The sequence below is a fragment of the Nothoprocta perdicaria genome, unplaced genomic scaffold (assembly GCF_003342845.1).
Source record: "Nothoprocta perdicaria isolate Ctin4 unplaced genomic scaffold, notPer1 scaffold_367, whole genome shotgun sequence".
Taxonomy (NCBI): Eukaryota; Metazoa; Chordata; class Aves; order Tinamiformes; family Tinamidae; genus Nothoprocta; species Nothoprocta perdicaria.
This window is the reverse complement of record NW_020455607.1, coordinates 519,088-536,590: the sequence shown is the minus strand read 5'-3', so window position 1 is coordinate 536,590 and position 17,503 is coordinate 519,088. Positions and strand designations below refer to the sequence as shown.

Genomic DNA, 17,503 nt, shown 5'->3' with positions numbered 1-17,503 from the left:
AAGACCAAGAAGTCAAATGCTCGACTTTAAGATGTTTCAGTGCCAGAAGATCCAGCTATCACTCACATATTTTCACTACAGTAAAGAAACTCATGAAATCTAGCAAGCAAATCCAACCTGTGAGAAAAACAGGACACATCAGTAAAAGCACTTGCTTGGTCTTCTAAATCATTAAAAAAAAAATCCACATCACATTGTTAACAGCACTTGGATTATTTCTGCCAAGAATCACAGAGCTTAGAGTCAGAGAATGCAGGGAACAGCAACAGAAAATACCAGATGAATCAAAAGAATAGAAATTCTGGTCTACAGGTGAAATTGTATACAATAGTAATTGGTACAAATCTACTGCCCAAGCCTATTTCTCTTATTGCTACCTTTAATAAACAATAAAAATCTCCAAAACAATCTGCAATACATCATTGTTAGTGACTTACAATTCAGGCACATACATGCCCTTGCCTTGAGCGGCCGAGCTGATTCTGGAGCCGTCCAGCTCGTGGTGGTTTAAAGTACCTGCTGCTAAGTGAGAATCAGCAGGTACCTGTTATTACAACAGAAATCACTGCTCCACTGGCTCTCCTAGCAAGTATCAAGGACAACTACAGATCCACAGCTCTCCTGTAAATCCCATTTAGGAGACTACTTTACTGGGCAAGCTTCTGGTCTACAGCATCACAGATCCAAAACAGTTCCAAAAGAATGAATGTGTATGTGTGTAGTTTACCCTGTAGAAAAAAAACTCCATGCCAAGTAAGTTCCTCTTCCGGAGTTATTTCTCACTGTAAATTAGGCAGGATGAAGGTGTCGCTATGCTTAGAGCCATGCTGAAGTGCTTATTCTAAAGTGCTTGATGTGCAAATTTCCTATTGGGTAATAACAGGTCTTAGCTGTTTTCTTGCAGAGACTGTAGCAATATTGAACAAACATATGCCAAATACAGCTGAATCTCTTACTGTAGCTGACAGGAAGAGCAGGTGGGATAGACGTCCACATTCAAGCACTGACTTACCTATAATGATGCATTCGCTGCTGCCAGCCATGAACATGGAGGCTGTTTTGGAAGGCAAGTTGAAGTGCCGAGCAGATAAGAAGGGAGAAAGGCGATCCGAGGGATCTTCTGGGACAGTATGCGAGGAAAGAGTACTGGAAGACCCGGAAGCATGATTTTCCGGCTCGGAAACACTCATGGCTAGTTCGGGATGTTTTATTATCACCCATTCATAGCGTTCCACTTCAGGCTGTAGCTATATAAGGGAATAGAAGAGTAAACATGTAGTTAGTGAATATTTGCAATATCGAGAGCTCTGCTTCAGAATTGGCATTAAAACCCCCCAGACTCCAAACACACCATTAGCAGTAAAGATTAGACCATTTTATCTTTTAGGGTAGATTTTACTTTCTTCCTTTATCCCTTTGCCTTCCAGGTGGCCGAAGCGATGACTCCATGGTTTCCAAGTTACCTTTCCTGTAAGAAAATGCTCTGCACTTTTGGATGAAAAAAGGCTCATCCCAGAATTGAAAAGTCAATTTTTCCCTCCAGATGTAATTAAGAGTTCAGCAGACTTTAAAACCAGAAGGGCATATAACCCAGCTCAGTAGAAGGCAGGTGCGAGTTGTTACTCACATCAGTATTTGGGACAGTGAAAAATGAAATTTTACTCACCCTAAACACAAAGCACTCCCCTGTCCCAAAGAAACTCAGCTTGTTCCCTCCTCGCCTGCGCTCGCTCCAATCAGTTGACAGAAAAGCCCCGCAGACCTGGCACAAACAGCAAATTTAGGAGGAAAGAATGTTAAACCATAGTATGTTAAACGGCACCACCATTTTAGAGTCCAGAACAGCTCTATTTAGTTTGATTTTCCAAATCTCCAGGTCAGTGGATTAAAGCAGCACAAGTACTTATATCTAAAAATACATTTAAACTACCTTTGAAGAGGGAATCCTCTTCAAATATGAAGAGTGTCAAGAACGACTGCACACCTCTCAGGCCTAAAAAGAGGCGCAGCCCAACATAACCCCAGCTACCAAAATACAGATCACTCCAAATTTGTAAAGCCTGACTTCCACCTCCTCCTTTTCTTGCATTGGAAGCAGCAGGATTGTCCCAGGCTGAAAGGTCAGCACTGTTGACTGGGCATTTTCTGCTTGCATTTGCCTTGGGCATTGGTCTCTCTCCCAATTCCAAACTGCAGGTTAAACCTTGGCTAGCTAAAGCAGTGCCCAGCTAGTACAGGTACTGGAAACAGCAGCTTCAGAACAGCGTGTGCTTCAGTGGCCACTAGTTCCCTACAAAGAAAACATTAACCTCACAGCACTGAGCTTTTCTGTGGGCTTCTTTGTTTGCCCAAGAACTGTATCTCACTGCCAGCAATAACCATCACTGCCAAATGGAGACAGACCAAACAATACAGCTCTAAGAGTGAGATAAAAGCAACCCTACATTACAATAAAATAAAATAAAATAAAATAAAATTAAATTAAAATAAAAATAGAATAAAAATAAAATAAAATTAAAATAAAAATAGAATAAAATAAAAATAAAAATAAAGTAAAAATAAAATAAAAATAAAATAAAAATAAAATAATGTAGGTTTTGCAGAATTCTTCTAAGCTTCTATCAGCCTTACAAGCAGAACTCTAAGACAAAAATTCCTAAGGATTAGTTTTGTTACTGAGAAAGTAAGTAAAATTACATTTGGTCTGATATTCTCAAAAGATTCCTGAGCACAAGATTTTTTTTTTTCCTAAAATGTAATGATAAACATTGGAATAAAGGATGAAAGTTCCCCTGCTAAAAAATATAAAATGGAAAAAAAAAACCTTTTTCCTGCTCTTTTTTTTTTTGAGGGATAAGAATTGTAGCTATGCTGTAAAAATCTAGTAGCATTTATAAAGCTAGACTTTGTGACCTGCTCCAAGACAAGAGGAAAAATAATGTCTTGTATATTATTCCTCTCCCCTTTATGTATCCCAGGCATCATATCAGCCACTGGCACAGAGCTGTGAATCCACGCCCTTGGATTCAGAACTGGTAGGAAGACGAAGGGACCCTGCTTCATGGCTAGCCATCCTGCAGGAACACCTGCAGAAATACAGGCTTGCAGATCGCATTAATAGCTTTAAGCTCTCCACAAGACATTTAGGAGTCACGGACAGACAGCGGAAAAACAGCTCTTGTTAGGTGAGGCACTTGTGTGCAGTCCATCTGGGGTGCTGCTAGCACTGCATTTCCTTTAAGCAATCCTGAGGTGACGCTGAGGATTTTGTTTTCATGTTCCAGTGGACAATATTATTCATATCACTTAATATCTGCTATTTTCTGTGTGAGCTGGAGGAAAATATCTTCTATGCATCATGAGCTTCTTCCCACTCTTCCACAGCCTCTCCCTTCTGTTCCTGTGAGTAAGAGGCTGACCAAGAGCTCCATGAATGTCACTACAGTCCAGGATCCCACATTACTTACAGGGTGAAGATATTTAAAGCAGGAGGGGTAACTGGCTGAGGCCTAGTTTGCAAGATTTACCTAAGGAAGTGCAGTCTAGTAATCAAACTGTAAAATTTAAAGCACACATTAAAGAAAAAAAAAACCCCACAATTTCAAGACCCCTTACTTCTCTATTTTATTATGAACTGTTGTGTATTCAACATAGCATTAGGCGATTGCCTACAATTTAATTTTGTCGGTCAGCTTCACCTCGCTCACCTCTTTTGCTGTTGTCTTGATGAGGAGAAGAGTCGGTTCGTGCCCTTCACTGTGCGAGTAGAACCTGTAAGGCACAGCACAGCGTGAGCACCCCGCGGCCACCATCCCCTGCTGCTCCTGCTTTCCCTCCTCGGTGTCAGGCACTCCCTCGGCTGATGGCATGAACCGTGGCCCAAGACCACAGTGGCCCAAGACTAAGTATCTGTGAGTGCCATCCACAACCCCAGGGACTGCAAACAAAGATTATGAAGCAGTCCTTTGCCATTTGGTTCTCTGCACAATGAAGAGAAGACTCTTGATCACAACAGCTGCATCTTACAGCATTTTGCACTAGACAGGACACTCCCGTGTCTGCGTCTGAAGAGCCTCCTGTTTCCATAGAAGAACCATAGTTCTCCTTGTTTTTTCTCATGGAGCTGCGACAGCAGATACCTCCCGACTTCAGAAACAGAATTTCAGATACCAAAAGTCACTACTATGAGCTGAACAATTGCTATTATTTGGTTCCATCCCCATATGCATCTCCACATCTCCACAGCTCTTTACTGTGAGGGTGACAGAGCCCTGGAAAAGACTGCCCAGATTGGTGTGGAGTCTCCTCCACAAGCTCTCTGGCTGACCAGGGCCCGGGTGCCCCATGCTCCGGTGTCCCTGCTGGAKCAGGGGTCGGACTAGATGATCTCCAGAGGTTCCTTCCAACCTCAACCATTCTGTGATTCTCTGATTCTGTGAAGTGCAATGAAAACCCATGTCTCCTTCATCACATTTGCCCAGTTGCTCTTCTTTTATCTCACAGTAAAAAAGGTGCAGGGAACTTGTAGTTACCTGTTTAGGCTACAGCCATGTTCCAAGGTGGTGAAAAGCAGGAGGGGCTGGCAAAGCGCAAAGCGTTCCGGGATCCAGGACCAGATATCTCGCATCTCTTTCACACTCACTATTTCAGACTTGAAGTTCTCAGCATGAACTGCGAGGTGCACGTTCTGCCTGAGAAATACAAAGCAAAATATTGAGTAAAAAGAGCTGAATGGAAACGTAAAAACCTACAGTTTCTGGTTACTGGGTAGCAACATGCAAAGAGAGATGAATCCCGAAAGGCCCCAGTGTGTGCACCACTCTTCAAAGGGAATTAAAAGGCTGTTACTTAAAGAATAAAGTAAACTACTGGAGTCTAAGAGAATCCTTGAGAGTTGCTGGCTTTGCTGGAATAGCTGGAGCAACATCTCCATGTGGTAACAGTAGCCTGTGCTTGTAAATACAGAGGACATAAAGGCAAGCCAGTACCAGAGCCAGCAAGGAGAGTCGACTCCTAATTTTTAAACTCTCCAAAGTGACAACATTACAATTACAACATCTTGAGCAGTGTTCTCGTCTCAGCTTAAACACACGCACAAACTCAGTGCCTGGAGATAAAGAGGTGTTCCTGCCCCCACGACTCATGCTAAGGCCTTTTAAAATGCAATTCTTGCAGCCAAGTACAGGGTGGGAATGCAACACAAAGTTGTGCCAGACACAGAGGTACTGAGTGGTAGTTAGTTGAGCCAGCTTTGCAGGGTCTGCTTTGCAAGCCACCCAAGGGTTCAGCCTAGGCAAAGCATACAAGTGTTTGCCAAGCAATTCTTTTTTTCTGACACATGCATTTCCTTCTTCTCAGCTTCCCAGACTATAAAAGACCACCTCAATATTGCATACATCAGAATAGCTTAGCTTGCTCCCTAAAACATGCAATATTATATATATATATATATTTTTTTTTCTTGATTATATTATCAAGAAGTCATCAGCATTTCCACTGCTCCATAAAGCAGTGCTGGCTAGCAAAAATTGGGAAATGCTGCCTAAAATTTCCCCTAGGGGACTCAGCGTCAGCGTTTCTATCGAGGCACCTCCCTAGGTCACTCAGGAACTAAAACCATGCGGATTCCTCTGGGATCTTGCTCTGGGGCTCTGCCCTTCCTACCTTACTGGTCTGTAGCTATGGACTGGTAGCACTAGGGAACCCATCTGAGCAATAAATCCTTGGTTTTGGCTTTTTAGAAATTAGATTGGTCTCACATTTGAGGAATTACGAACACAGCCAAGACTTTCAACTAGTTTATTATAGTGGATTTCTGAAGGAAAAAAAGAAAGGAAATAAAAAAGATAAGCTAAAAATCAGTACAAATGTTATTAAAATAGTTTTAAACATACTTGCTAAGCTTCAGACAAACAGGTCCCAGGCTCATCACTTGCATGCTAACTCCATACTTCATGTTGAAGTAGATGTATTTAAGCACTAAAATTAAGTATTTGCACCCAGAAGCCTTTCCTTTGTCTCTGTTCCTCCTCCTGGCTGGCTAACAAGGCCTCTTCCCTATTGAAATTTTGCTCTAATCCATCGTTTCAGCAGCTTTCCTATTAAAACTCTACTTTTAACACCCTGGACAAGCCTACAGCCTTCACAGGATGGGAGATCAGCAGATCAGATCTACTTCAGTGGGGCAGCTGACTTTCAAAAGCAGTAAATAAGCCCTAAAAACGGGCATGCAAAACCAAAAAACCCACAAACTGAGTTTTGGAAATGTTGCTGGAGTTGGGGCAGAAGAACATGGTAGAAGTGACATGTTTTTCAATCATAAATCGCAGTTGTAGGTGTTTAAGCATGAAAGCTCATTTTGTGCTAAAAAGCTCATTTTATGCTAAAATGTGCAGTGTCAGCAGACCCTCTGTATCTACTGTGTGTTACTTAAAATTCATGCGTGTTACTTCAAAATTCCAGGCTTTCTGCTGCTTTCAGAATCTAGACGACAAGGGTAAAGCGATACATGGACTTTGAACATTTCACTGGGTGGAATTCACAGCCACGTAATTTACTGGAGGTAAAAATCTTCAGCATGCCGACTATGACATGAAACGTATTCTGTTAAGTTGCTCCTTAATGTTCTTTTGAACAGGAAAGCATGAGAAAATTAATTCCAACTTGGATTTTACAAGTTAGTGGAACTGTTAGCGCGCATCTCTCACCAAAGTTAACTCAGGGCACCCACAACGAAGCCAGAGGATCATCTCAAAGGCACTCCCTGGAGTTTAGGTTCACACATCTGCACTAATAAATACTCACAGGCCAAGGTTCCTCCTTCTTTCTAGGCTCTCTGCTTATCAGGGATCACAGTCCACTGATTTGTGTGCTTTAAGATTTGCTTTTCAGAGCACAACTTGATAAATGACTTCATTAACCATTAATGCTGCATGGCTGAGTAACTCTGACCTTTGCTACACAAAAGATAAAGTCTGTCTTCTTAAAAAATAATACGTACCTATGTAAATATAAATGTAATTTTGTACAGATAGAGGCAAGCCAAATTTAGGTTTGGGTTCCCTAATTGGGTTCAGTCCAGTATCTTCTCAAATAACCAGAAAAGTGTGTAGAAGAAAAAAAGGTGACAACAGCATAAAACAGGTCTGGATGTGGGCCAGTGCCTAATATTTCTGAGAACTTTATGTGTTAATTGAGATATTCCTCTCAAAAAAWTTTTTTTCCACAGTGTACAGGTCATTTAAATTCTATTGCAAAGACTAAACTTCTCCATTCTGAGAAACAACCAAAAAATGCCAAAACAAAAAACAAGCCTATATGGTTGTATGAAAGTGCTATGCTGACTAGCTTGGCCCGTCCATGAATCCTGAATCCATCCACGAATCCCAGGATSATACAACTTTGYAGGTGCTGTGAACTAACTTTGCAAGAACGTGTCTAAGAGAGAGTTGCACAGCAATTGGATGCTACAATTGCTGTCCTGCTTCTGTCGCCCCAGCATTAGAAATAAGAACAGCCTTGGAAAAAATAACTAGCCAAGCAAAGACAGGAAAAATAAATAAAAAAAGAGCCAAGTGCAAAGCTTGAAGTGTTTTAACCTACCTTTTATAAGATGTAACACTGCAATCAGGAGGGGTGCAGTGGGTAYGGAAGTGACAGAAGGAGAACGTAGAAGGAGAAAGACAAAAAAAAAAGACACGAAAAGATCAGTGATTTCCTTTGTCCGTGACAAAGTGATTGAGAAGAGCCTGGAGAGAAACACAGAGTAAGGCTAGATTTGAATCACCAAGAAAGTAAGGAGAGGGGAAAAAAATAGAGAAGTTAAAATATTCCTTTTTTTTTTTTTCCCTTTTTCCTACCTGGGCAGAGGTATCTGGGAAGTTATTCATCTTTGTCCATAGGCCAAGCACATGTGGACATCGGAACTCATTTTCTTTTGAGCGTTCAAGAAATCTCACTGCTGGGGTACTCGCTCTTGCCTATGTCAAAACCCAAATCCAGCCTAGTTCACAGCTGTGATCTTCCAGGGGATTATTAGAAGTTTTAGTGGGTTTACAAAAGCAGTTAAGAACAAGGAAAAGCTACGCATTACCAACTCTGCCAGGTGTGGCAGGACCTGTTGTTTGTAAGTTTGCCTACTTACAAGTAAAGAAACTACACAATTTAAGATATTAGACAGCATGAAATTGAAGTTTTGTACAAGCAGTCTCACATTTAAGAGATAATCCCATCGACACTTAATTTTGCACTTTTTCTAATCAAGTCTTCAAAGCAAAAGAGTTAGAAGAGATACAAGCAACCACTCAGGCCTGCCCGAGAGCTAATCACAACTAATGGCCTCGTTTCCTTGGGGGTCACTCTGACCCCCGAATTTGGGAGTCTCCTACCTCTTCTGCTTGACTGTGATGCCCTTCTGCTGTAGGGCCTTCTCGTTGGCCATCTGCAGGAGCTGGATCTCCTTCCGGGAGAAGAGCCGGATTGCAAAAGCTTTTTCCAAAAGCCGCTCGGGGGTGACCGACTTGGCAATATCTCTCACAAAGGACCGAATATCCTGCTGGATGTTGTCCGACTCCTTGGGCTGCCCGGCTCGGACTTTGTGAAARAACTTCAGAAGAGCCAGTGCAACACGGTAGAGAACCTTGTAGCCCTCCACCAGAAACACGTCAAAGACACGAGCAATGTAGACCATGGGCAGCTCTCCAAAGAGCCAGCGCTGCCAGTCAGAGTAGACCTCCAAGACATCCTCAGACACGGCCACCATCAGCTTGTGCGCCGCCTGGCAGTACTTGTTGACCAGATCACCAAAGGTCATGCAGGAGGACTCGAAAGCTAAKAAGGTCTGGTCAATGAGGCGCTTGGAGGGGTCGTTGCAAGCGAGGATGCGACAAACCTTCTCRAAGCACTCGGCCTCGTCCCTGCTGTAGTGCAGGAGCAGGGCTGTCACGGAGGGCAGCGCCGGACAGAAGGAGATGTCCGGGAACTGGTTTGCGACGCACAGGATAATCTTCCTGACCGCCCCGATGCCTTCGGCGTTCAAGCAGTAAGTGGGAACCAGGCTGTTATCCACGAACTCCGGCAGCGGAAGGGAGCTGCTGCTCCGCTTTCCGATGATCTTTACCACAATGTCCCGGTACACGTTTGCATCCGGAGTCACCGTGCGGCACGGAATATTGTTGATTAGTTTGTGGTACACCTTGGCTCTCAAAGAGTGGCTCTTGGCCCAGTAGCCCTGCCGAGCCAGCTGCTTGAGCTCCTGGAATTCGGAGCAGCTCAGCTCCTTTGCATCTTGGCTCTGGACAGTCACGTCCATTTTCTCCCAATCCACAAAGCGGTTGTATTCATCCATGGCTCCAGGAAAAGCAGATAAGAAAAATCATGAGAGTGGAGACCTTATCTGGTCTTTAGGTGGCTCAAAGCTTCTCCTACAAGATGGGAAAGGAAAAGAAATTCAGAGATGCGAGTTACAGATAATTTCCTATTTACGTCACAAACATAAACGTTCAGCTCACTCCTGCACCAAGACTGTTTTTCAAAGCAAAATAAGTTAGAGGCATGCTTTAAAAGCAAAACAAGCACGAAAACCCCAAGCTCATTTCTATTTTCATTACATACTTGCCAAAACTCATACTGAAGTAGTCTAGCAAAGGCCAGCCCAGATGCAGCTCCCGTGGACACCTCAAGGAGAAACGAATTTCYGCCACGCGGCCACAGCCTGAGGTTAGTTTGCTGCTCTGGAACTTAGAAACTACTTGCTAATTTTCTCTCGTGTCTGCACGGTACGTAGGACCCTGAACTTGTGCTCCTATGGCCACATCAGCCTCTAGAGGGCCCGCTCTCCTCAACGTTTAGAAGGTCTTTTAAAATGCAGCCCACTGCAGAGCGCAGGACACTTGATGCTGCAGACTCTGCAGAGCAAAACGGTCCCTGCCACACGCAACACTCCGCTCTTTAAACCTGGTATTTTTTGCAACGGGTGCTTCAGCATGGTTTGAAACTCATAAGATGGCTATACAGTCAAGGCAGACAACTCCAGGCTTTTCCCTGCTTCACTACTGGGAAAATAAAGCCAATGTTTTGCCTCATGTAGGCAGAAATTAGCATTAGCATGGACAAGATATTTAATCTAGGTAGTTTTAGATGCTGGCTAAATAATAATCTGGGTATTTTGGAAGCATATGCTGAAATTTTAAAGCTTAACTCTTCTTTTAAAGTATGGCAGCAACACAGAGGTGCCTTTCAGCAAAGTGTTAAGGACAGATCTTCACTTACAAATACTTTTTTTTTTTGTACTAAAAAGATGCCTTTTTGGGTTGTCTTTGTAAAGGCTAAGAGCCACTGAGAAATACCAATGCTTGTTTCTGTTGTACCCTTCATTGTCTGAAATTAATTCTCAGCCTGTAATTAAAGGTAACACATTGCCCCTATTTCAATTGTGARAACAGGACATCTGAGGCTGGAAAAGATGTGTCTCATGTGAGTGGAGAATGAGTCCTCAGGATATGCAGAGACATCCCTGGGAGGACAACAGTCCGTTGCAGAATCTGGAAACCTGGAAGACTTTTTTTTTTTTTTTTTTCCCTTCATTTTGTCATGGAAACCACAGGGAAATTCATCACCATTAGCTGAAATCTTGGATTGCTCTTACAGAGAAAATAAATTTAATCCTGTCTGGTTATATGAGTTATCTTTCTCCGTGGAAGCCACTATTCTGGAAGCAAATGGATTGGATGAGCATATGTTCCTCAGCAGCTTTCCAAAGTCAGTGGAAGGGATAAGGAAAGCTGACTGCAAGAATCTGGGATTAGAGCTCACAGTCTTACATACCCTTTGGCTTGGAAAACCTGCTGGGTGCGCAGGTGGGGCTGGCTGCTTACACTGCTCCAAGCCCTAGGTGCCACAAGGGCCGAGGACAGCAAGGACAGGGGCACTGCCAGGGCTGACGAGCATGACCAGCTATTAAACGTACCCACAAAACCAACAGAATTAGTGTGTTTCAGTGCAATGATGCCAAACCACGGATACTGGGCCACACAGCTACCCTAAACCAGCAGCTCTCCAGCTGGGAGTATTTATTTGCCAGAGGAGAAAAGCCTAAGAAGCCTTGGGAAAATCCCAGCTAGCCTGTTTCTTCCAGTGCCACCTGCTTTTCCTTCTCCTTCCAATGATGTTCTTTCCCTCAATCACAGATGTTCTTTACACGAGTTCCTGGCAATCACGTCAAGGGCAACATTTCCTTGGAGCTGATGGGGACAGAAGATTTGTCCCCACATCCGGACTGTCCAGCTTCCTCATAGGGGAAGGGGACAAGGTGCAGCCAGAAGAGAAACAAAAACGAATTTCAGAACAACCTGGCTGCACAAAGATATGGTTCAGGATAGGCACCAGGTCCCCTTTCTATCTCCTCACTGCAACAAGTCTCCTTCCCTCCTGCTGAAGGAACACTGGAGGATTTAGCACCATATTGTGGCCAGTAACCTCGAACTGGACCTAGGGATAGCAGGATGGATCAGTACCTAAATTATACAGAACTGCAATGCTTTCAAGTACCTGTGAAGACATGAATGTAAAGGGATTGTTAAACTCAAAACCAAAAAAGTTCAAGCAGTAACAAAGACTAAAAGTTACCTAAACATTATCTACTTTCTTTAAAGGAARGATTATCCTTCCCAGAGTCTGACTTGTACAAAACATGAAGAATAAATGCAGAAGAAAAGAACAGAGGCAGCAGAACGAACTATTTTCTCAGCGACTGACAAAGAAACAAAAGCTTGTTAGGTCTGTTAGACTATAACCTAAAAGCCTGAAGCTCCATTTAGTGCTATATTAAAAAAAAAAAAAAAAAAAAGACTAAGAGTTAGACCTATAAAACCTAGGTTGAAAATGCACCCCAAAGAGCTGCAGAGCAGGCATGAGATCTTTTTCAAGGTTAAGTCTAAACTATGCAGCAAACAAATAATCATTAAAATTCAAAACCAGGCAATGACTGTGGCGACTGACACTGGCAGGTTTTCAAGGCAGTGACTAGAAGGGTTCAGGAAATATTTCGCTCGCTACTCTGGCCACATTTTCCACTCCAGCCTCTTTAGTCCTTTCCCTCATCCTTTGGGCTACTTTCAGACGATGCCCGAGTACGTTGTTGGAGCTGGGTAAAACAGACATCAGYGGAGCAAAGTACAACAGACCAGGGTGGGATACGGCCGGCAAAGAATTAAAACTTGAAAGGATCCAAAGATACGTCCRTATCAGAGAGAGASAGAGACAGACAGAGAGAGAGAGATTTGAATCATAATTTAACTAAAAACTAGTAAGTTTTCAACTTTGTCTTTTGACATTTCAAYCACAGAAATATATATATTTTTTCTTTTTTTCAGGCAACCAGCTTTTGCTTTCCAAATATTGAATTGAGACATCTGGATTACAACTATTTCAGAGTGCAACCGTTCCTTGCAAATCCAGAGTACACACATACCTAGTGAAATAATGACATTACAAACTGTCCAAAAAGAGATACCAGCTTTGATGAAAGCCTGAGATCCTGTGATCTAATACTGCTTTAAATAAACATAGAACAGATGCCCCCAAACTGTAAAATASACTTGGCATATGCAAGTACAAACTTGTTCCCTCTTCAAGTGTCCTTGCACTCACCTTCTGCAAGTTTGACAGCAAGTTAATAGCTTATTAAGTTCTTTTATTTACATTCAATATACCTGCTATATGGAATGCTATAAGAAGAAATCTGAATTTTGAAATTAACTGTTCTTGTCTTCACCAGGGACAGTAGCTTTAAGGACTACTCTGTAAATATCCTCCATTTACCTATTTGCTCTGTACTGTAGAAGAGCAGGAAGGCATTGACCTGTGTGGCACATTTTTATAGTGTGCCAACAGAAAGCAAATGTTTTCTTTTCCTGTCCTACAAATAAAGACTACTGCTGACCTCTCAAGTCAGCACAGAATACATATATATATATATGTGTGTATATATATATAACACTTAAAAATCTAGTAAAGGTTCAAAGAAAAACAGAAGAACGTAAAGACATTATGATAGCGCAGAAACAAGACAGCTCCTAGTTTCTCCTTTCTTACTCAACACTTTGGCACGTCCTGCAGCTTTCTCTGGATGCAGATTCCTAGCACTTCATATCTCTGCTATATAGATCTGGAGATAACGTTTGACAGCGCCGTGCTCTCCTCACCCCACCACACACGCTTTACGTGCACGTTTACAGCTCCAGTCACTACCTGTGGCCCGGCAGGTTGCAGCAGAGCTGGAATTAAGCGCGCCGTTGAGCCCCGAAGCCAGCGCGTGCGGCGCGCGGCAGCAATCTCGATGCTGTTGACATATTGCAGCGCGATGCTCCCTTCCAGCAGGGCACACAGGAGCTCGATGGATCGCCTTAATGAGGCTAAATGCAGTTCGATTGCTTAGAAATTGCCCCGGGCGCTGTGCACAGCAACAGCTGGATCCCAAGCCAGCTTCAGGGAATGAAATTCAGCTCCATTCAGGGAATCCAGCTCTGGGGAATGCGCCAATACTGCTTTATCAACAGCAAGAGAGGGTTAGTTATTTGTTTCCCACAGTTTTTCTGAATTCCTTAGGGACCAAGGCTAGAAGCCTATTGTATCAAAATAAGGATTTACCTCTTGTTTCTGTGAGAAACTGATAAAGACTGATACAGGACAAGCCATTTCAAATCTCTTGTGGGAAAAAAAAAATGAAAAGACATTTTTGTAAAAGGGGAGAAAGAAGAGAGAAACACTGTAAGAAGATGTAGAACAGTAAATGTTATCAAAAGCATAAATCAAGAGCTTCTGTCCTGCCTCCTGCCTGAATCATAACAAAAAGGAGGAATAATTAAAAATGGGATCATTCCCCCCCCCTTTTTTTCCCCACATGTTGCATTCATTAATTTAAAAGAACAATTTCAACAGCTGCTATAACAAGAGTTAAAGACTAAACTTTTTGTGAAGAAATGTATAATGGCATACTTTTTTTCCCCTAAAAAATATTCCATTTCTTGACCAGGAAACAGGAATTAGCATGTGCAATCCTGCCACCAAATGCTACTGAGATAGATGGGCACTGCCCTAGCTTATGCCAGGCATACGTGGTGATGAGCAATGAATTTCACAAGCAAAGCTGTGCCACCCAAAAAGGCCCCTCTGATGGCAAAATTCAACAACGGAATGGGGAGATCTCTGTGCTCAGACGCATACAGAAGCACAACCATGAAAATACAAACTCATTTTCTTAAAGGTTTACAAAGATTTTCTTTACCTCTGCTGCTTGAAAAGGACACTCCTGAAGGTGGGAAAGTTAAGTCTTCCTGTTCCCTGTGTGGAATGCAAGAGAAGCAGATATTCACACTCTACACCCGGCCAGTTCTACCATGAATTGAGCTCAAGAAGGTGTAATAGGAAATCTGGGGAAAAAAAATCAAACAAACAAACAAAAACACACAAAAAAACTCCTAGATTTGAAATATAAGACTCCAGGCCCGCATTTTATGAAGTTTTATTTACAATATTTAAGCACAGACTGAAAAATGGAAAATACTTCTCCAGCAACTGCCACCAGTACAATTCCCCCAGTTTTAAGGCTCCAAAATGGCATTTCATAATTTTGGGAAAATTCTAAAAATAGAACAGCCACATCAATCCATTCTTTCTGCTGTATTCCTTGCATTTTATTGCTAATTGTAAGAAGGACACTTACATAGTCTCTCACACTATGCTCTCCTTCCCTTCATTTTGATAACTATGTCACATTCTGGCTAGAGTAAAAATTTAACAGTGAATATATTCAGCCTTTGTTTTTTTCCCCTTGCTCTTTCTTAAACGTCTCCATTAATATTTTTCCAGATTTATGTCTGCATTCTCATGTACAACTAAAGCCACCCGCTGCAGCTATTCATAGAAAGCTCTATCATGTGACAGCAAATCCATAAGCAATAAAATAAATCTCTTTTTTTTTTTTTCTCTTGCGTTGAAAGCTATCTGTCAATTTGATGTCCATAAACTCTTGGTCTTTATCGATAATAAAGCACTAACAACAGAAAAATGCCTTTACACATCCATACTTTAAAATGTTCTCCCRTGAGACACAAGATCTGCATTTGCCTACATTAAATACAGATTTATCTCCCCTTCTGCTATGCAAACTGTCTCAGCAAGAAGTTCACGCAATCGTGTTTCACGTTTAGAGTTTCAGGATTTTACAAGCAGCAGATACAGTTGCAGGTCCCACAAGAGGTCATGCTGACAGGGGAGGGACCCTTGACAAGGAGCATTGTGTGTGCAAACGAGATAACTTTGTTGCTCACACRACTTAAACCAGTTGATTCTGCAGTGGGACACGGCCCGCGTTTACTCCCACCAATACTCGTGGAATGCAAGAGAGTCAATCATTAATACAGCGCAAATAGCTCTGCCTGTTTTTATATCAGAAGGGTCGTGTGACTGCCTGGAGAAGTAGGAAGGGGCTGAAGGGGCTATGGACTAGCATCTCTTCCATAAAATCTAAACATCACAAAATGACAGCAAAAAATCCACTAGAATATTCCAGTTAAATTCAACAATAAGGGATTTCACAAATAATTATGTCAGGTATTTAAAGGAAATTTTAGTTCTTTAGATCTCAGTCACAACTTAAGGCTATATAGAGATTTTTCTTCWGGATCTTCAACACATTTCACCCATTTCGAGTGTTAAAATATGCCTGCCTGTTTGTTAGCGTGCACCCACATAACCTTACACAAGTGGTTTTAACAGGCAAGTTAAAAGTTAAAGTTAAAAGTTTCTCCAACCAAGCAGGCAGGGCAGAATGTGCTCTAAAGAGCCAGAATAAGAGCAGGAAACAATTTCATAGCAAGAAGAATGGCAAGAATAGCAAAAGAATAGCAAGAACCAATAATTTGCTGTTCCCTAACCCTATCTAGTTTGCAGTTAGTTATCTAGCAACCTAAATGGCAGAGGTGAACAGGGGAGGGAGATCAGCTCAAGATTTTAGATTAAAAGAATTAAGGAACAAAGACAACCAAGGAGAGGGGGGGGGAAAAAATAATCAAGGCTCCAGTAAGAAGAGAGGGTCGGGAAGAGCAGACTCTCCTCTCCAGGTAGGGCTCGTTCATAGACAGCTCTTACAAACATTTACTTGGCAACTTTTTAATTATTAACGGTATAAGGAGAAGCAGAAAGTTGCTTTCCCCTATGTTTGAATTTTAGTCTCAAAAAATCTGCAAATTGTCAGATATTAATGATATAGGATTAAAAAGGTAAAAAAGATGCCAAATARTGCAGTACGGCGCCAGTGCCATCTGCAAACTGCCCGGGACAGGGGGTCTCGTCTCACCTGGAAGCAACACGGAGCTGACAAAACCCTGCTGACAAACCCCAAGTTATCAGCGCCGTCCCTGAAAAGCAACTCTTTTGGAAAACTGCTGCATCAGATTTCTGCCCAACTGCCAGCGAATGCACAAAGCAGCAAACCCTCATTACTGGGAAATCCTCATGTTTGGCAATACAGAGCCCTGGGAGCTCGCCACGTTCTTCTGTGGAAGTACCTGGGTACTTCAACAATGCTATTGGGACTGCCCGTAATTCAGGACAAAAATAAAAAACGGGAGATGCTGCAGGAACTGAAATAGACGGCAGGACACAAGCTTAAAAGACGATATATTTCTGTGTGGAGATATATATCCCTTCCCTCCTTGCAGCTCACAGAATCACAGAATGTTCAAGGTTGGAAGGGACCTCTCGAGATCATCCAGTCCAACCTTCCTGCTCCAGCAGGGACACCCAGAGCACGGGGCACAGGGCGGCATCCAGGTGGGTTTGGAGACCTCCAGGGAAGGAGACTCCACAGCCTCCCTGGGCAGCCTGTTCCAGGGCTCTGTCACCCTCCCAGTGAAGARGTTCCTCCAGGCCTCGCTCTACTGCGTGTGCTCGGTTATCCGCCGCCCTTGGGGACGGCCGGGACAGGCTGAGGAGCATYGCGGTCCTCACGTTCCAGCCCCAAACCTGACGTTAAGCTAAACACCGCTCAGGCGGGCAATAACGCTCGCTCACTTAAGCGCCTGCCGTGTATACATAAACATGGATTCGGAGAACGTTTCCTAGATAAAGGCTAACACAAAAACAAAGCAAAGGGATRATTCTCCTTCCCAAGAGAGGTCTCAGATCCCTCTAGGGAGACACTGCCGAGCAAGACCTTGGCGCCCGGCGGGGGTTGATGTAAATACTCACATAAATGCTCACCGGGCAGGACCGGTCCAGCGGACCCGGATCGTGGACCGGCACCAGCAGCGACCGGCAGCCCCGGGACTCTTCCCCACGTCGCACCTGGGACGGGAAACACTGCGGAGCAAGGCGACAGGAGAGCACCTGCACACCGGCACCGCAGGGCGCCACTTAAACACCCGCTTTGAGTGCGAAACGGGCGTTTAAACGGGCGCAGCGAGGCGGGGGCGCGCGGCTCGGGGCCGCGGCCCGGCTCGGG

The 17,503-nt window shown here is 43.2% G+C and overlaps 1 protein-coding gene across 1 annotated transcript; it reads right to left on the bottom strand.

Moving 5' to 3' along the window:
• Positions 1-1,012: 1,012 nt before the first annotated feature.
• Positions 1,013-17,283, bottom strand: LOC112951720 (TBC1 domain family member 24-like; the record flags this gene model as incomplete). The annotated part of the gene is made up of 8 exons (XM_026044481.1): positions 17,263-17,283; positions 14,285-14,429; positions 8,388-9,422; positions 7,603-7,620; positions 4,533-4,691; positions 3,708-3,771; positions 1,667-1,762; positions 1,013-1,247 (listed from the first exon to the last, which is right to left on the bottom strand). Coding segments are annotated over exons 3-8 (1,531 nt in total), but the record flags the coding sequence as incomplete, so codon positions are not given.
• Positions 17,284-17,503: the final 220 nt, after the last annotated feature.